General features: G+C 37.6%; 2 protein-coding genes and 1 pseudogene across 4 annotated transcripts; 2 read left to right on the top strand and 1 right to left on the bottom strand.

Annotated features, from left to right (window-relative positions):
* Positions 1 to 779: 779 nt before the first annotated feature.
* On the top strand, positions 780 to 4,116 carry LOC131006066 (protein MAEA homolog). The gene is made up of 7 exons (XM_057933206.1): positions 780 to 1,251; positions 1,732 to 1,926; positions 2,339 to 2,461; positions 2,952 to 3,137; positions 3,215 to 3,348; positions 3,550 to 3,736; positions 3,817 to 4,116. Exons 1-7 carry the CDS (start codon positions 940 to 942, stop codon positions 3,916 to 3,918), a joined length of 1,239 nt encoding a protein of 412 aa, XP_057789189.1. The 5' UTR covers positions 780 to 939; the 3' UTR covers positions 3,919 to 4,116.
* Positions 4,117 to 6,443: 2,327 nt separating this feature from the next.
* On the top strand, positions 6,444 to 16,673 carry LOC131006064 (SAC3 family protein A). Of its 3 annotated transcripts, XM_057933205.1 has the most exons (14): positions 6,444 to 6,753; positions 6,856 to 6,917; positions 8,086 to 9,078; positions 10,624 to 11,082; positions 11,499 to 11,600; positions 13,040 to 13,137; positions 13,219 to 13,384; positions 13,792 to 14,280; positions 14,379 to 14,519; positions 14,682 to 14,741; positions 15,048 to 15,178; positions 15,346 to 15,479; positions 15,584 to 15,819; positions 16,263 to 16,673. In XM_057933205.1, exons 2-14 carry the CDS (start codon positions 6,873 to 6,875, stop codon positions 16,362 to 16,364), a joined length of 3,156 nt encoding a protein of 1,051 aa, XP_057789188.1. In that variant the 5' UTR covers positions 6,444 to 6,753; positions 6,856 to 6,872; the 3' UTR covers positions 16,365 to 16,673. The 3 variants fall into 3 exon arrangements, with proteins under 3 accessions (XP_057789188.1, XP_057789186.1, XP_057789185.1); XM_057933203.1 differs by having other exon boundaries at positions 6,453 to 6,753; positions 8,089 to 9,078; positions 15,584 to 16,673; XM_057933202.1 differs by having other exon boundaries at positions 6,453 to 6,753; positions 15,584 to 16,673.
* Positions 16,674 to 16,781: 108 nt separating this feature from the next.
* LOC131006065 (pentatricopeptide repeat-containing protein At1g62910-like) lies at positions 16,782 to 20,690 on the bottom strand (annotated as a pseudogene).
* Positions 20,691 to 20,745: the final 55 nt, after the last annotated feature.

The raw sequence follows: 20,745 nt of genomic DNA, 5'->3' as shown, positions 1-20,745 counted from the left end.
AAGGTTTCATAATTTCTGATAGAGGTTATCAGTAATTTAAGGTGTAGCTGCTGAATTGTGAGTCTAGCTTTGAGGAGAAGAATAGATACAAGAATCTGTTGGAGTCCGGTGGCCCCCGCCGGTAATATTGCCCCGGAAAACTCGATCTTTACGCTTGAGGATTTGACGGTAGGGCCGTGGACGGACGCATAAAAAATCTCCGGTGGGGGTTATATTTTCTTAACTTTGAGTATGAGAATGATAAAAGACAATTTTCTTGCTATTTAGGTTTAAAAGAATAAAATAAAATAAAAATATGCGATTGTCGTATTATAAAATTATTGTATTGACACGATATGATATTATAAAATTAAATATGGGTACGGCTTCTGAGTAGGGCTGACAATTTGTGCGCATCGAATCGTTATCGTATTGACACTATAACGATAGTATAAGATCAAATATGAACACAATATGTTAATTACTTGCTCGATGGAAATACGAACACAGCACGATTTGTACAAAGATGAACACGATTTGACAGAAACGCAAACACGATATGATTTGCACAATGGTAGACACAAATACTATACCACACAATAAATCTCATAATTGGATACGAGAAGAACACAAACACAACACACTAGATAACTCATTATGATAAAGGAAAAAAATACCACTAAATCATAAAACTTGATTTCTCTTTTTTTTTCATATAGTAATCAAATTCACATGACATAATTACTCAACTTTACATAGTGGTGTAGTATTTTTATTTGCAAGCTACATAGTGGTGTAGTATTAGTTTGAAAGCATCGAAGCAACTCCAAAAACGACACCGTTTGGGACTGCTGCTTTGTAGTTGCGATATAAGAAAAAATTGGTGCTGTCTCGACGCATCTGATCCCACTCCACTTATTAAATTAAAAATTAAATTAATAAAAAAAACAAAAAGCAAAAATGTCGTCGTCGCCGATGGAGGTGGATGCGCAGCTCCCAAACGGCAACTCCATCGTCGCGGCGGCGGTCGCCGCGGCGCCGCCGTCTAAATTCGGGAAGCTGGCGGAGTCCCTCAAACTGGAGCATCAGTTGCTCCGCGTGCCCTTCGAACATTACAAAAAGACGATCCGCTCCAACCACCGCGCCGTTGAGAAAGAGGTCTCCGCCGTCATTTCCGGAGTCTCCGACGCCGCCGAATCCGACCTGTCGCGAGACGAAGCTGTTGATCAACTCAGTTCTCTCGTCTCTCGACTGCAGGGCCTCAAAAGAAAAGTATATTCCTCTGAATTTTATGCGTGATTCGTTTTCTCTAAACTCGCAAATGCTTGTTTCGAATTTGGTTGCGTTTAGGGAAATTGTGGATTGATATATAAACACAGAAACCGTTGGTTATTGAGATGAAGAAAGGACAATACAGTTGCCGAAGAAGAATTCTTCAGTTTCTAATTGATTAACAAATTGAATTTCATGAGAGAAATTCGAGGGTTTGATGTTGGTTTTTAGATTAGATTGATCAAATGACATGCGCAAGAAAAGGTTAATTTTGGATTTCGAGTTTTTGTTTTCTGTGTCATTGTATCCGTGGTAGCTTGAGATTGCCATTGTATAGGTTAATAATACATACATTAGTATCAAAATCATTAAATTTCAGTGATTATAGTTGGGATACTTGGTGAAACGTATTAAATTGAGAGTAATTTTGATTCATTTCGGCAATCAGCCGTTTACACGAGTTTCTGGTTGATGAGTCAGTTGGAAGAGGGAAGTCGAACAGAGCACCTGCAAGCACAAAAATGTCGGGCTCGGCTGGAACATCTAGAATCTGCAGAACTGGAAAATATGTCGGAGTGGAATAGCACCCGGCTGAAGAGGATACTTGTTGATTACATGCTGCGGATGTCATATTATGACACAGCTGTAAAGCTTGCGGAGAGCAGCAACATTCAGGTGATTTCCATCATCTCGTGTTATCCTTGAGGTGGTTGACATATGCTATTGTTTTCTCCCAATCAGATGAATGACTTGGTTGCCATACCTTTGTCAACTTATTTTTTTCTGACTGATCCTCACCTTTCATTGATCGTGGGGAGATGAGAGATGATTTACGCTCTGGCACCTGGCGTTGGCTAAGAAGCATATAAATGTAATTTATAAAATAGAAAAATCCCAGCATATTATGATGATTTGGCTTTGATTACTTGTTCTGGTAGGGAAAATAGCAGATGCAGTTTGTGAGTTTTGTCCAGTTATTTCCTTGATGCTCATCAACTCCTTGTACTGCTCCTGCATGTAATTATTCTAAGCCTCTAATTCACATGACAGGATGACATTCAGATGGCGTTTTTTTCCGTCTTTGCAGGATCTTGTTGATATAGATGTGTTTCTTGAAGCTAAAAAGGTTATTGATGCTCTTCAAAAGAAGGAGGTTGGCCCTGCTCTAGCCTGGTGTGCTGACAACAAGTCTAGGCTAAAGAAGTCAAAGGTAACTTATGTTCCACCCGTCTTCTCCACTTTCTTTCTTTTCTTATAGCAAAATAAATCTCTTAGTTGGAAGGGATGTATTATTAATACCTGGCAAAACGAAGCATGTTATCATGTTGACTTGGATTAAAAGTTCTTATTTATAATATGTCGGTTCAGAAGTCCGGTTCTCTGCAAAAGTCCTAATGAGTTATTGATGAACTAAATGCTTGCTAGAACTTATCACTGTGGCAGAGCACTGATGGGAGGTAGTGCATTTCTTAAGCAGACTGATACACTACCCCTTGAAAGAAGTTGACTTGACATTAATTTTTCTTATAACTTAATCCTTCAAACAAAGAGTTTAAATAAATGGTAGAGGTTCTGCGTGTTACCTATGGAATATTCTTTAGATTTTAATATCAACTTGTGTGGTAGTACAGTTTCAGTATTCTTTGCACTTGATAATCTGTGGCAATTTACACGCACTTGACCTTGAATGCCTGATGCAGAGCAAATTTGAGTTCCAGTTGAGACTGCAAGAATTCATTGAGTTGGTAAGAGCTGATAACAATATGCGAGCTATATCTTATGCTCGAAAGTATTTAGCACCTTGGGGAGCTACACATATGAAAGAATTGCAGCGTGTTATGGCAACCCTTGCTTTCAGAAGTAACACTGACTGTCTGTTTTACAAGGTCCGACCATTTTTTGTTATCGGATAAGTATCTCTAACTTACTGAACTAGAATTTGACCTTCATTGCTGTCTTTCAGGTCTTATTCGAAGAAAAGCAGTGGGATTTTTTGGCTGACCAGTTTAAGCAAGAATTCTGTAAATTATATGGCATGACTCTTGAGCCTTTGTTGAACATATATCTACAAGCTGGCTTATCTGCATTGAAGACCCCGTATCCTTACTTTGCAATTGCCTGCATGCTTTCCATATATTCTAGTTTGAATATGCTAAACTTTCTGAATGATGATCCTAACGACTGAAAACAATCTTCCCCTCTTGATTCTAGTCCTGCTGTCTCTTCTTGAACGGCACAAAATAAGTTTGAATGGGTAGTTTCAATATGTGTCTTGCTTTTGGCCTTGACTTGGCTTAGATTCTGTTACGAAGATGATTGCACAAAGGAGGATCCTCTATCGCAGGAGGCATTCCGCAAATTAGCGCAGCCACTTCCATATTCAAAGCAGCATCACTCGAAACTTGTTTGTTACATTACTAAAGAGCTAATGGACACTGAGAATCCACCTCTTGTCTTGCCAAATGGCTATGTTTACAGCACGAAGGTCTGCTGTCGGTTTCAGATAGTCGGGCTATTTTTATAAACTTCTAGAGAACATTCTAATATTTGCCTTCTGTTGTACAGGCTCTTGAGGACATGGCAAAGCAAAACAATGGGAAAATCACTTGTCCGAGGACGGGTTATGTTTGCGACTACACTAAAGTGGTGAAAGCATACATCTCATAAAATAAGGTCTAGAGCTCATTTCTATGCTTTCATATCTGTATATGGCACATCTGTTTCTTTTGTTCAGGCGTGTTAATGTCGATTTTCTATACATGAATTTCTGTTGAACACATGTACATAAGCAGAACCTTGGCAATAGATTACTTCTTGTTGCTTGGAAATTGGCTAAAGAAAAGAAAGTAAGCATTGAGTTTGTTATTTTGCTATTTGATAGTTAATCTTTAGATGCTTGAGTTTTGGGGTACATCCATTGAAGCCTGTCTTTGCCCTCGTCTCTTGCTGGTTGGCTTGTTTGTGGTATGTTCTCACCTACGTTTCTACACGTATGTGCGCGTGTGATCGCACAAATATTGTGGATGCAACTACGGATGTCAATCGGGCTATCAGACTATTGTGTTCGGGTCAATTGGGTTGAATCTTTTTCGGGCTATAATTTATCAGCCCCAACCTTCTTTTCTGGTATATTCGGGTCAACTCATCGATTTTTGGTTCCGCTAACATCCATAGTAGCCACTCACTTGATTTCGGGCCGACCGTATTGGCTCGTCGAGTTATTCCGTTCAGGCCACTTTGCCTCTATTTTTTGAACGATGAATGAAGATCTCACTTTCTAGGTTTGATTCATTCTTACACTTCATTATGTTTCGAGTTTTGGTAAATTTTCTTTGAAGGTTATATCCAATCTTAGCAAGCTGAATTTCCAAATAATTGCGATGTTGTTTTGATAGTTTCTTTATTTTGAGGATTTATAATGTGATGGATATATAATGGAGTAAAAATATACCGAATATGATAAAATTAATAGATTTATTCGGTGTTTGGTTTGATGCATGAATGAGAAAGATTGTAGTGATAAATAACATCCAACTTTTTTAGGTAGGATATAAAAATTGACAAAGACTTTATGTTATCCATCCATTTTTAAATCAAGAAAATCATATATTGAATATGATTTGATAGTTTTTGGCAATCCATCCTTTCAAACATTGGGTGTCTTTTTTTTTTTTGGTTGAATCCGAACATTGGGTATACTTCAAATGGTGTATGCAAATTCGAATACCGATTTATATCGTGTTTGAGATATAAAATCAATAATTATGGCAATCAAGATGAGAGAAAACCCATAAATCAAGACGCTCACGAACTATTCGATAATAGTCGGCAAATAATTGTCAAAGTATTTTTTTTGGCTTGCAAAGCGCTTTGAAGTATCTCAATCTTGCCATATTTTTATTATTTATGACGTAAGAGATTATACAATTTCTTTAAAATACTACGATGTTGCTAATGAACTATACTCGTCACCGAAAAAATGATGTACTTTAGTTATAAATTATTATCTCCAAACTAAGACATCATGATTCATTATATAGAGAATGTAGTTTAATTTTTTAAAGATAATATATAAAATTATTTCAAATAATATATTCTACATTTTAATATGTGTGAAGGGATAAGGGTGGTGGTGAGCGTTTGGCAGAGTGGTTTTATATGCTTTGGATGATTTGGAGGCTGTTGTGTTGTGAAAAACATGGTGACAAGCAACATCGTGGGATGGTGGACGTGAGGGAGAGTAGCAGGCTGCTGGGGTATTTTCAGAAAACTAAAGAGCATCTAGCTATTGAGGGGCGTGTTCTTCCTGCTAAGGGAGTGGATTTCTGGTATCCTCCGCCGAGGAACGTGCTAAGGCTGGACGTTGATGTGGTGTACCAGGAGAATGGCTGCAGTTTGGGAGTGGGTTTCATCTTTCGAAACGATAGAGGAGAGATTGTTGCGGCGGGAGCTCAGCCCATTGGTTTTACTAAGACAGTGTTGCTTGGCGAGCTGCATGCTATGCTTGTCGCGGTGGGAGTGAGTTTGTCGTTAGATTTGGGTCCCGTGGTTCTGTTCTCGGACTCTCTCTTGGCGATCCATCTGCTCCATGATACTTACCATGGTTCCGATTCTTTGTGTGACGATTTGCATGAGGCCTTTGCTCATGCTCGCGAGACGGTGGTGTTGGATTTCTTACATGTTCGTCGTGAGGCTAATAGAGCCGCTCATGAACTTGCTAGACTAGCTTTGTCTTTATCTGATATAATGATTTGGAAGTCAGGTTTCCCAATCTGGCTTTCGAATATTGCTCTTTCCGATTTGAATTAATATAGCTCTTCTTCTTCCTCAAAAAAAAAAAAAAATGTGTGAAGGGATAATGTGAATTATCAAAATGAAATGAAGCTATTCATATATCTATGTAAAACAATAAATAAAGGTAAAATAAAATAATTATATATAAATTATATTTATCAAATAATATACACTATAATTTAATATGTGTAAAGAAATAATGTGAATTATCAAAATGAAATGAAGCTAGAGTCGTATGTCTTTCAAATCCTTGATTAATGGAAAATTGAAAGTTGTCAATAGTCAATAATTATATGAAATTCAAGTATTCAACGTGACTATGATTCAAAATTAACTAAACCGTCTTCCCCTTCCTCGAGCCATCCAAACACCCCCTACCGATCTCTACCCTCACCCCACCCCACCCCCACCCCCACCCCCACCCACCTCCTCGCCGGCTTGTTTTTCCTGCAAACGCGGATTTGCAGATCAATTGATGCCGACATATATTCTTGATTCGCAATACCCATTCGCTAATCATTAACTCTGATTTACCAAGTCAACAAATTATCAAATTCCATTCGCGCCCAATACACTTTGCTTCACCTCTTTCAAAAAAAAAAAAGTTTTCTCTTGGCTCCGTTTGATCTCTGTGTTCGCTTTCAGCTCGAAGAGAAACACGTGTTCCTCATTGCGGAGTGTGATTGGAAAAGCAATTGGGTTTTCGAGGTTTGTGTGTTCGAAGGCGGATTTGATTAGGGTTTTGTGTTTTATGCGTTTCATGTTGTGGGAAACCGTGTTTGATGCTGTTTTCCGTTTAATTTTGTTTAGGTTTTTTGAATGTGGTGATGATGAACCAAGGAGAAAACACGGAAACTGTTGCTCCTGTTGAGGTAATTACTCTTCTCAATGGTTATGGACTTGTATTGACATACATGTGTGTTGTGAATATTCATAGTAGGATCAGTATTTGATTGTGTGACGGTGGCACCTAATTGTTCCTCGATAGGTTAGGCATTAGTGATTTTCTAATAATCACACCTCTTCTTGCAAGTGTAGATGAATCCCAACCATGTATGTGAAATAGATTTCTTAGCTCTGCTACTTGTTACTAACTGATATATAAAGTCTTTCAATTATTACCTTTTTCACATTTTGAGCATCATTCTGCTATTATGACATGAGCATATGGAGTTAACGATCTTAAAGCAGTTGAATGCCAAAGAAGAACATAACTCTGTGCGTATCCTCGATTTGAAGTATATGAAATTCAAGTTCTGGACCAGAATTGATAGATATTGTTTTTTCTTTAAAAAGAAGCTAACAAGTTGGAAATTTCTTCTTAATATTCTGATTTCTTTATTAGAATGATAAGAAACTCTATTATATTACTCTGGAAATTGCATATATTCTCTTAATCAAGAATATGAAAAGAAAATCTGCAAGCTGATGATATAATTGCTGAATGGATAAGTTTCTGACATAGAATTCCCCTTCTCTTTTCTATGTTCTAAAGAAGCTACTTATTTGAGCTGTGAATTGAACCAGTCATGAAGTAATAATCATTTGTTAGGAATTAGGAACCTTCACCGCTTGCAAATCTAGAACTAAGCATGTCGTTCTGACCCTAATTGTGAACACTTTAGTCAGTTTCTGTTGCAAAAGTTAGTTTCAATAATATTTAACAGGTCCTGGTTGACCAATTATGACCCATTTTACTGCCCTATAATTTTGCAAAGTTTTATGAGTCTGAGCTTCTCATTGACAAAATGCTTTAATTTGTAGTCAAAGTACTCGACTCATTAGATATTGTTTCATCTCAGAAGATACTAGCTATGTTTGATGACTCCCCGTTGTCTAATAAGTGCTTATCGTAATCTGCTTTTGTTATTCTTAAAAGGTTATTGCACATTTGCACCTTCCATCATCTAGGTCCAAAAGTTCTTATTTTCTTTTATGTTGTAGATAATAGATTTCTGTTCTTAGAAGTACCATTAACCTTTTCCTAGAGCTTTTTTTTGGGTTCATTTGAATAATTGATTTCTTCTTTTCAATGATCAGAAGAATCAAACAATTGATCAGCCCCAAGCTCCTACATCTTATTTCTCTCCTAACTGTGCTGTTGCATCATGGACTGCACAAGAGGAGAATCATAACTTGAGGGAGAATGGAGCTGTCTCTAATTCTGGCTACAGTCATGATCAACCACTGGAGGCGGCCGTGGATAATGTTCAAGATGGAGCAAATATGGTGTCTAGTGTCTCGACATCAAGTTCAGGGTCTACAAATGTGGCACAAGGTTATAGTGGTTATGCTACCTATCCTAATGCTGATCCCTACGGATATAACAGCCCGGGTTATGCGGCTTACTACAATCAGTATCAGCAACAATCCAGTCAGTATCAGCAGCAACCCAATCAGTATCAGCAGCAACCCAGTCAGTATCAGCAGCAACCCAATCAGTATCAGCAGCAACCCGATCAGTATCAACAGCAATCCAGTCAGTACCAACCACAAACCAATCAGTATCAGCAGCAGCCTAATCAGTCTTATCCCCATCATATAGGAGCTTACCAAAACACAGGTGCTCCTCATCAGCCTCTTTCCTCATTTCAAAATACAGGGTCTTATGCTGGACCCGCAAGTTACTCAAGCACTTATTACAATCCTGGTGATTATCAGACGTCCGGAAGTTACACGAGTGGCACATATGGTACCCAGACCAACTTGTGGCAGGGAGGGCAATATGCGTCATACGGTTCTCATCAGTATCCGAACTATAGTCAGGACTCCAATTCAGCCTATAGTTCTTCAGTTGCAACTGCCCAATATCAACAACAGTATAAACAGTGGCAGGATTATTACAATCAAACTCAAACGGAGGTCAGCTGTGCTCCTGGGACAGAGAACATACCAGTCCCTGCTTCATCTAGTGTTAACAGCTCCACCCCTAGTGGAAACATTGGATATACAGCTTCAAACAACCAGATACCTGCAGCTTACACCCCTTCATGGAGACCAGAATCTACTTCATCTGAATTAACTTCTGTGCAGGTTTGGTTGTCTCAATTGCTTGTTATTATCTTCTCAGATATTTCTTGGTAGCTTAGCTGCGAAAAAATTATATTGCCTTTCCAAACATATTAGACCAGAATGATGATAGTAAACATCTGTAAGACTTATCTGATGACTATATCTTTAAAATGGATTCACGCTGGAAGTGGAAGATCAGCAAAAAAGTGGGTATATTAATTTAAATGCTTTTCATATTGTTAATATCTCAGCAAACACAAAAGTATATTGCATTTGCAAACATATAGAACCAAAATGTAGATACTATTACAAACATTGCAGGATTGTGTCAGATGAATATATTTTTTAAATGGATTTATGCAAAGTGGCAAAATAGTGGGTATATTCAAGAGAATGGCTCTTGTGAAATATAAAATGCTGCATAAGTGATCTGTCTTTGAGAGTTTAGATGAAGGCATTCAGATGTATCTTGTAAGAGTTCCTGAGATTCAAGGAAGATTTCAATGAAATCAATATCTGTTACACTAAGGTTGTCTTCGCAACTTAGTGCAGAGAATCATGAAGTACTTTTGTGGCCACTGGCCAGAGAGTTTATTATCTCAATAGTGTTAAATAACTACGCGGGCAATCCTTTAAAGCAAACAGGTAGATTTAAAGGAAGAACCACTGTTCATCCCCCCCACCCAATATGAACATATATATATTTCTCTGAATAAGTAACATATTTGTTTTGACCTAGATATAGCTACTTAGTATAAGTTATTCACTTTGATTTATTTCCTGCGTTCAGAAAGTGGCAAGATTGGAGGTTTCCTTTTAGCAGGTCTAGGGTTCCCATAAGTCCTGCAAGAAGCTGCTACTGTGTTTGGTGGTGTTTTCTGGTAGTCACCTCCTGCAAAAGAAAGTAATAAAGGGAAAGTGGGGCTTCAAATATACATCCATGCAATATTTATTTTTGTGGATACAGAAAGAGGGAATGCCAATATATCCCGTGTGTTTTCCATAAGATCCCTTATGTTGAAAGTAAAAACCCCATTGAGAAATAGATTTCACATTCTTTCTACCAACTTCCATAATTAGATGTATTAAACATTTGGTTGATTTGTCCATTATACCCATTGCTCTTGAATCTTCAACATATTGTTCCATTGGTGGAAATATTTTAAATATTTTTTTGTGAATTATAGAAGTATTTGTAAAATAATTCAAAATTTAGGCTTTTATAATATTGTTCTAATTAACATGGATATGTTAATGAATATCATTCTACTTATATAATTCAAGGCATTTTGGACAATTTATTAGGTAACATGAGTCTTGTTGAAAATTTCATTTTTTTGCAACATCTGATCCTTGCTCATAATTTTGAAGATGTGAAGTTATATTGCAAAACAGTTTTAAGTTTGCTCAGTTATTTTTGTGATTATTGTTCCTTCTATATGAAGGCTGCTTTGCTGTTTTAATCCTTGATTTAGTACATTTATGATATGTTGGTAAGCCTTGCCAAATACCTTCCGATTATAGTTGGCATCAGAATCCGAGCTCATATTGTGGTTTTGTTGTCAGCCTGTGGCAGTTAGTGAAAGTACATCTGATGGTTACTGGAAACATGGGACTCCTGCTTTTCAGAATGACCCATCAAACTTTTTACAACCACATGCTCAAAAGCCACCTGAAGTAATCTCTGCATATGAAAATTTTCAAAATCAACAGAACTCTACATATTCTCAAGTGTCTACATCACCATATCCAGCTTCATATCCAGCTTCATACCAGGTTTCTCAGAGTCATCAAACATCCTTCCAAACTCTTCCTCCACCTCCCGAGCCTTTAGATTCACGGAAGACAAGCAAATTGCAAATACCAACCAATCCAAGAATTGCTCCAAACCTCTCCATGAGTGTATCAAAACCCAACAAAGATAACCCTGCAACTACTACAGCTGTAAAGCCAGCCTATATCAGTGTTGCAACGCAGCAGCCAAATGAAAAAGTTGTGCCACAAGAGGAAGCTGATGGGCTCAAGGTTAGCACAATTTACTACGTGTAATCTCTTAATTTTGTTCAGCCATCTCCCATTTCCATTAACATAGCCCTTTATTTTTTATTTTATCACAATTAGAAATCAAATATTACCTGCTATAACCAATGTATAGAGTTTATTGGATGTGAAAAGTGGATTTTAACCCTCTTAATTTTAAGTAACGTTGTGTTTATGGTGTCAATGGATTAATTCAGAAGAATGTGAGTAAAAAACATTGGCTAAAGTGGCTGTAAATGATTTTTTTGGATGTTTTTGCAAACATTCAGAAGAATATGATTCTGATTTATTTTAAACTCCTCGATTCTGCATATATAGGATGTCATCATATTTGTGATTGATTGAATAAAGAATGTTTGCCAAATAATTTTGTTCTGAATTTATTGTGTTTCCTTTTGCAGCCTGCTGTGTTTCCAAACTCATTGCGGGGCTATGTTGAGAGGGCTTTAGCTCGTTGCAAAAATGATAGACAAAAGGCAGCTTGCCAAGCTATCATGAAGGAGGTATGCCAATGATGACTAGATCTTACTTTGCAACAATGATATGGAACTGGACAAAATATCCTTTTGAATGATGGAAACACCACAAATAAAGTAACTAGGAGCCACTTCTTCTTACAAATTACTCCCTCTGTCCCATTACTCTTGGGCATGGAGATTAAGAAATGTGTAATTAGTAGATAAAGTGGGTTGGTGGAAATTATTTAAATATTAGGTTACGTATAGAGAGAATATTTTGCCAAAAAACGAATGGGACATTTGTAATGGGACGTCCCCTTATGGTAAGTGAGACATTTATAATGGGACGGACGGAGTATTTGTCTTCCGATAAGGTTTGAATTGATACATATCAAAATTATGCATGGTATGGAATGCTCTGTTTAAATGCACCGATTTGAAGTTATAACGAATAGAAGATAATTATGTCAACCACTTATTTTTATTTGGTGGCTTTTACTAACCCATTCATGTGATTCGTTATGTTCCTATGAAATATATTTTCAGCCTGTGTAACTTGTACAATTAGATCATTTTCTACTTTCATTTTCTCACTTCAGCATGGTTTAAGAAATTTGATTTTGCGTATTCTTTCCCCCATTCATGACTCTCTCTCAATATAGTCTGGAGTTGTATTATTTTGTTATTCAGATGTATCACAATGAACTGCTTTTAGTAGGGCAGCTTGAGTGGGTAACGCAAGATATTATTTCTTGATGTTCAAACTATTAGGAATACAGAACTTTTTTTTGTGATAAAGGGATCTAAGTTATGGCTTTTTCATATTTTAGGATTTGCCATAGTTCATAGAGAATCTATACAATGCTTAGTAGGTAACCTATGCTGTTTGGTCTGAATGTTAATGTTTGTATGTGACAATCTGATGCCAAAGTTTCCAGCTCATTTGGCACCCCGCCAATCTTTTCCATAAGTTCCACATTTTGTATGAGATCTACTAACCTATGCTGTTTGGTCTGAATGTTAATGTTTGTATGTAACAATCTGATGCCAAAGTTTCCAGCTCATTTGGCGCCCCGCCAATCTTTTCCATAAGTTCCACATTTTGTATGAGATCTACTTTCAGTTGCTTTATCCTTTATAAGTTAGTCTCATGTTACTGGGTATGATATGTGAGCTTACTAGATTGAGATTGCACCTGGCACTTCATAAATTACCTTTAATGTGAGTTTGACTGGACGATTGTAATAGTGGAACTTTTAACTGATGCCTGGGGAAATTGCAGTTTGGAATTTTAATGTTGATAAATCTGTGATACTGATTATGATTTAATGATCATGTTTGGAACAGTTCCCGCTCAAGCTCTGGCTATATTTGGTAGTTGCCTTCAATATTCTGCTTAAATATATCGTCGATTGTCGTGTTGTATTAAAACATAATAAGTTCATTCTTCAATATAACAGTTTGCTACTCATGCAATCATCTAGGTTATAACGAAAGCAACAGCTGATGGTACACTTTACACGAGAGATTGGGACATTGAGCCTCTATTCCCCATTCCGAATACTGATGCAGTTGACAAGTAGTATGTTTCTTTCAGTCCCACGCAATGTTTCTTAGTTGCTGTGAGATTGAGTAACATCTCCCTCTTAATGTGTCTCTGCAGTGATACTGAATTTCCAGTACTGACTTCTGCAACACAAAAAGTTAAGAGTCCTAGTCGTCGTGTCAAAAGTAGATGGGAGCCCATTTCAGAGGAAAAGGTGGCTGATAATAAAACTTCTAGTATGTCCTTCGGAACTCCAAAATATGGTGCTTGGAATAACAAGCAGGTATTCATGAGAAATTAGTTGTGCCCGTCTTTTGTTTGCAATTTTTGTTTGAATGCACGAATTGCAGGTGTTGTTGGATCGCATCTGCATATAGCTCCGACAATTTTCTTACATAAATCTAGCAGGGTGCAACTTCTTAGAACTCCTAGCTTGTAGAGATTAATCGATTTATTGGAAAATTTTACTTGATTTGTAATGCAATCTAGAAGGTTATTTCCAAGTAACTGGCGCAACGGTTTAGACGTCCAACTGATAACTTGCTATTGCAGCTGGCTGCTGCAATTATTTAATAGTCCCTTTGTTAATAATCTACACTTGTATATCCGAAAAGCCGAGTGCTATATCACAAAATGGTGATGTTCTTTTGATGTCTGAGTGACCAACTGTGTTCATATATACATTTGCAGTTTTCAGGTGGAAAAATAGAGAATAAGGTGAGTTTGGGCACAAAATTTTCTTTTACAGATCAGAAATATTTCAATAGGAATACTGCTAGACCTGCAAAGAGGCAGCGTCTTGGTGAAGATCTAAACGCAGCTGATGGTGGTGAAACTTCTAGTGATAGTGATATGGAACAGAATCTGACGAAATACTATTCTGCTGCTATTACACTTGCTGATACACCAGAGGAGAAGAAAAAACGTGAAAACCGTTCGAAACGTTTTGACAGGGGACATGGAACCCGAGCAGAAAAAGTCAAGTTAAAAGCAAAAGATCTTGGGGCTGGTAATTTGTATGCTAGGCGGGCTAGTGCCTTAATTCTTAGCAAAACTTTTGACGAAAGTGGGAGCAAGGCTGTTGAAGATATTGATTGGGATGCCCTTACTGTTAAGGGAACCTGTCAGGAGATCGAGAAACGCTACCTACGACTTACTTCTGCACCTGATCCAGCAACGGTAAACTTCCAGTTTCTTTGTGCTATGAGAAAAAGGAATCCATGTGATAGGATATATTTTCATGGAAGTTTATGTTCTGAGACGGATACTAAATGCAGGTGAGGCCTGAAGAGGTGTTAGAAAAAGCTTTAGAGATGGTTCAAAATTCCCAAAAGAATTACCTCTACAAATGCGATCAGTTAAAATCAATACGGCAAGATCTTACCGTACAACATATACGTAATGAGCTTACAGTTAAGGTATTTTTTTTTCAGAGTTGTTGATTATGTGATCATGTATTGATTATTCTGCTGAGTAGTTTATGGTTATTATTTCCAATGAGAAAAATTGACATGATTATATGAGATTCTATGTTTTGGTTTACGCTGTTAGCTAGTATCATATTTGACATTTGATTTTAGGTGTATGAAACTCATGCTCGACTGGCCATTGAAGTTGGGGATTTGCCAGAGTACAATCAGGTTAGCTCTTTCAGCTCTGCGACTTCCTGCATACCCAGCTTGTGATGCTCATTGTTCCTTTTCTTTTGCTCTGTAATATTCCGTATTCTTTCATATGTTCCAGGCCACATGGGTGGAACTAGGGGTAGGCTAGGATGGGATCCACATATTAGAAATCGAACCTATAAAATTAGTTGTACCTAAACTTTTTGTTATTGTAATTGTTAGTTGAGTTCATTTTAGATACCAGCTCAGTTTATTTCCCTTAGTTAAAAATATAAACTGTGGTTTTTAACCTTCTACATCTCTGCCTTTTTGCATGTGCAGTGCCAATCACAATTGAAAACTCTTTATGCAGAAGGAATATCAGGATGCCATATGGAATTTGCAGCATACAATTTATTATGTGTTATATTACACTCAAAGAATAACCGGGATCTTGTGTCAGCAATGTCTAGGTTTGACCATTCCTTGTTTATATCGATTTCTGGCTTATCTGATAAGTTTGGACTCATTTTGGGTTTTGGCTACTAGCTCGTAAGCCTCGTATACATAATCTGTGCCTGCTATTTCATGGTAGATATGGGTTCATGGTTCCCGTTTTGCTCATGTTTTTGTCTGACAGATTACCGCTTGATGCTAAAACGGATACAGCAGTAAAACATGCTCTTTCAGTTCGCAGTGCTGTGACATCAGGGAATTACGTGATGTTTTTCAGACTCTATAAAACAGCACCAAATCTTAACACCCTCCTTATGGGTGAGTAATTGATGGAAATCAAATGAGAATTCTTGTAATCATGAAACAACTGGTCCCATACCTCCATTAACAAATAGTATATCTGAAAACTTTTCTTACTGCAGATCTTTATGTTGAAAAAATGCGATATGCTGCTGTAAAGTGCATATCTCGTTCATACCGTCCTACAGTCCCAGTGTCGTATATTTCTCAGATTCTAGGCTTCTCAAGTGCAATGCCTACAAGTGAACCAAGTGATGAGAAAGAAGTAGAAGGAGTGGAGGAGTGCATGGAATGGCTAAAAGCTCATGGTGCCTGCCTTATTTCAGACGGCTCTGAGGAAATGTTACTCGACACAAAGGTAATTCTTGTCTATGTTGCTTGGTCAGACTCAGAGAGGATTACTCAGTTCTTTTGTTTGTTCATACGTTTAACGATTCACTTCAATTCACAGCATAGAAATCTTAACTATTTAAGAGTTTAATATTTGGGGTTTCCATATCTACGTAGCGATGTGCCTCTGCTTATTGGCAGGGTTTAGGAAATTTTCGTATGTCAGGTCAGCATTACTTTTATGTTATTTTAAAGTTTCTTGGGTCATCGTGATCTCTTCCTTCTCTGCTTATTGTTAGCTTTCAAGGTCGTGTTAGGTAAAACAGAAAAATCTGTGTCTAGGTCTTTTTCATATAGAATTGCCATCTCCTTATACAAGAGATTAAATGCTTAGTTTAGTATTCGGACCAGATTATTGGTATAATTCTAAATTGATTTTGTCACCATAATGCTTTGTTTTTATATGTGTAGACTTCCGTATCGAGTCTCTACATGCCGGAGCCTGAAGATGCCGTCTCTCATGGAGATGCAAATCTTGCAGTTAATGACTTCTTCACTCGGAGTTTAGCATAGAACGTCGTTTGGAGCTAGTGGATTGACACGTTTAGTGTTGGATTAAGGGACAACGAGTCCCAAGAATGACAGCCTCAGCCGCATGCTCTGATCGAACGTCTATGCCAGGTAAGACGCCACGAGAGATGAGGAGAAAGGATTGTGGCTACAATTTGTGTAGAGGCTGCTGCCATTGACATGGATATTGAAGTAGAAAATCATCATTCTTTTTCTTTACAACTTGCGATAAAAGTAGCTAAAGCTACGTTGTTGTATCTTTAACTGTATGCTCATCTCAAATATAAACATGTAGAACTTTTTGTTCTTGTATTTTGGGGCTGCATTTTTTATGAGATTTGCTAAATTGAAGCTGTTAATTCATGATCAATTTTTTCAATATATGAATTTTGAGTATTGCTGCATATTATACCAAGTGTACACTATCTCTTTACATTCTTACTGTTTTTATGCAATTTACTTGCTAGAAATCTCTTACAATTTAGAACTCTATACAAAAATGATGTCAAAATACCAAATTCACCATTGTTCAATTTTCTAATACTACTTTCTTCACTTTCTTGGTATACGCTTTTCAACTGCAAATTCCAACATATTGAATTGAGTGGGCACATTAAAAACCTGCAAGAAAAACCTTAACACTTAAAATCAAAAAGAGAAGAAATTGCTCTATTTACAAAATATAGACTAATTCACTTCACTTCAATTGCATAGAACCAATTCATAGAAGTGTAAAACAAAAATCTAAAGCTGCGCAAAATCTCAACCATAATTGTTTACAATCATGACACTTCAACAAATTAACAAACAAAGTAGCAACCACAAAAAAAAAAAAAACAAAAAAAAAACAAAACAAACTTTTTGCAAGTTATGATATTCAATTTGCAGAAAAATTTTGAAGGCTTTCTCAAATTTCACCTTGAAAACCTGCAACTCTTTTCAAATATAGCAATTTTATGGACAGAATCAAAAGCTGAGAACGTGTAAGACGATTAAACTCCACAATCAGCATATCAAGAAATAGAGTTAAAAAACTAAAGGAAAGAAAAGCAATGCCTTATTCTCAATAAAAATGTTCAATAAGGAAAAACATCTAATAGTCATATATATATGTGCAGAAAAACTCGCAACTTATTTAATAGAGATTTATGACAATTTTCTTTACCTTATGATGGAGAAGATGTTTCTCAAGAATTTAGCCTCACTGCTGCATCAATACTCCACATAAAAAAATTTCTGTTCCTACTTTGTTAACTGTAGGTGTAGCTTTAAATCTAAAGAAGAACCACTGCGAGCAACATGAAGTCGATCATGGCATTGATGATCTTGGCTGCAGTGACTTAACAGCGTTTCAGCACATTATAACCTAGAGGCAGTCCTGCAAAGAAATGAAGTCCGTCTTGGTTAGAGCACGAATAGGAAGTATATTTGAGTTATTTCTTAAGTCAGTAAATTTCCATAGACAGTTTCCAATCAACCATATACAGAGGTATTTCTTCACTTTGTTTTTTCTTAAGTAGTATGGCCAATGCTAGCATGAAAAACACGTACATGAAGCATAAATCCAACTAATTGAAGTTAAAAGAAAAAAATGTGGATGTTCTAGTCAGCAAATACCTTCCCATGTTTGACCAAAATTGGTGGAAGAGATAATCTACTTTGCGTCCCTCTTCTATCAGAGATCACATAAACTCAGGAGTGCAGCAACGTCTGGCAGGGTATTGGCCTTTGTTGCTGGCACTTCCCTTCACTTGGAATTCTTGATCACTCCTCTTGGTCATCCACCAACTCATCTGGACACTGAGCCCGACTTGTCATCAGAGCAGAACGAACCGGTGAAAATCTGATGATGCCAATAACACAATATTCAGCACTGCCGAGCTCAATAAGCAACACTTATAGAAAATTGCTGCAAAATCTATATAAACAAGTAACTAGATTAGAAGATGAGATGAAACTGACATTTGTACTATGAAAACCATGGGCAGCAGTATCATTAGGTCACAAGAAAATCTAGTCCATGCTCCCTTTTCTATACTACACTTGAGACTAGCCCTCGTGTTCTAAAGGTACTTCATCTGTTATGATTCCCCTATTTTTCATTTCTCCGAATAGATGCTGTGCTCTGCCCACATTTCGAAGATTTTGGCACTCACGGAGCAGGACCCGGTAGAATACTAAATCGTGACAGATCTTTTTATGATTCATTTCATTTATAAGCATGTCAGCTATATCCGAGCGTCTAATATTGAAAAACCCATCAATTAGGCATGTATAAGTAACAACAGAAGGTGAGAGACCCCTCCTCCTCATCTCCTGGAACAGATTCCATGCCTTCGTCATATCTGCATTCCGACAAAATGCAGCTATCATTGAGGTATACACGAATTTATCGAGATCTAGGCCCTTACTGTCCATTTCTTTTAATAACTTATATGCATCTCCCACTCTTCCTGCAGAGCCTAACACATTAATCAGAATCGTTAACAGTGATAACATCAGGATAAATCGCCAACCTTCAGCATTCTTGTATACAACACAAAGGCCTTCCTTGGGTCCGCCTGCTTAGCAAGGCCATCAATGAGGATGCTATAAATTACATAGTTAGGGGGTTGGTTGGATTTAAGCATTACGGGAATAACCTCTAATGCCTTCATCGACCTTGTGCTCTTCACACAGTCTCTTAACAACCGCAGAATAGGTAAACACGTTTGGGGAGATGCCCAGGTTAGTCATTATATCAATCAATTGCAAGGCTTCCTCTACCCGCCCTTTACTACAGTATCCGTGTACGATATGATTGAACAAGTAAGGACGGGGCAGGAAACCAGCTTCTACCATGACTATCGAGGAAGTCAAAGGCCTTATCACAGGAACCAATTCTACAAAATCCTAGGATCAAACTTTCGTAACTGAAATAATCAGGAGCCAAATTATTGTTCGTCATCTCCTCTAACAGTCTATTGGCAGAATCCATCTCACCCTGCTCAGAAAATCCAGTAATCAAAATGTTGTAAGCACGCGTGTCGTATTCACATCCAGATGTCCTGATCTTCTTGAACAAATCCAATGCAATCTCCATGAAGCCAATCCTCGAGAGTCCTTTTAAAACTGAGCTATAGGTGACGATGGATGGTTTGATATTACTTCTCTCCATTTCCGCGAGCAAGCTAAGACCTTTCTCTACATTTCTGTGTCTGCAGAAACCCTCAATCAGGATACTGTAGCTATATGCATTTGCTGCAATTCCAGAACTCTCCATATCACGAATAACCTGCATAGCCCTATCTAGTTCACCTATTTTCACAAATCCATGAATAACTACGGTATAGCAGTAACAGTCACATGGCTGGCCGTCATGTTTCAAGTCTTGGATATAGCTCCAAGCAACCTCGACAGCACCGACTCTGCACAGCCCAAGAATGAATGTATCATGTACTACAATGGATGGACTAATTCCAACTATCTCCATTTCCTTTATAGTGTTAATTGCTTCCTCAATATCTACTCCATCCGTCCCACAAGGCATTCTACAGTGAAAAACTCATTATAACTTCATAGGTGCGTACATCAGGAAATGGTCCACAGTTCTTCATTTCTCCGAACAAAGTCCTCACGGCATCCCTCTCATTGGCTTCAGCTAGGTGTTTCAGCAAGAAATTGCATGATCGGATGCTAGGTTGAATACCAAGCCGCCTAGCCTGTGCAAGTGCAGCCATGGCATTCTCAAACAACAGATTTGAAGCAAAAAACCTCACAACAACATTCGTGACAAAATCTGATCCTTCCTCATCACTAGGAGAATCCAATAAAGCATGTGAAACACCAATTAAATTGAGCTCAGCCTTTTGACAGTAATACACAATCTTCCTAATCCAATGCATAAACTTCCATTTCCATCTCAGCACGCGCATATATATACATCAACAGTTTAAAAGCCAAGAACGATTGATCAAAACCATACTTCTCCACAGTAATAGAAAAGCAGACATCTCTCGCAACCCTCAAATTCAAAGTCTTGAGCACTCTAACAACAACGAAAAACAGACCAATGCTTCCACATTCAACAGATTTTAACCCTAAAGCATTAATTTCACCTTCCGAGCTGCTAGAATAATCACAGTCTTCCACAGCAGAGACGCGGCTATACAAATTGCGCAAAAAATTGCTATCCTTTACAGTTGTGCACCTTCTACGGAGACTCAATGTACCGGAAACTCCAAATTTCAGAAACAATGAGGAATTTCTCACTAAAAAACAGCCACCCATATAAATTAAAAAATTCAATCTTCAGGCTTTGCAGAAATACTGACCAGCAGCGAGTCGTCGAAGACCGTCTGAGGTGGCGGCGGCCGCCATCAACGGCGGCGAGGGATGTATAAGT

Source organism: Salvia miltiorrhiza, chromosome 1, assembly GCF_028751815.1.
Source record: "Salvia miltiorrhiza cultivar Shanhuang (shh) chromosome 1, IMPLAD_Smil_shh, whole genome shotgun sequence".
NCBI classification, from domain to species: Eukaryota; Viridiplantae; Streptophyta; class Magnoliopsida; order Lamiales; family Lamiaceae; genus Salvia; species Salvia miltiorrhiza.
This window is presented reverse-complemented; position numbering and strand designations above follow the sequence as displayed.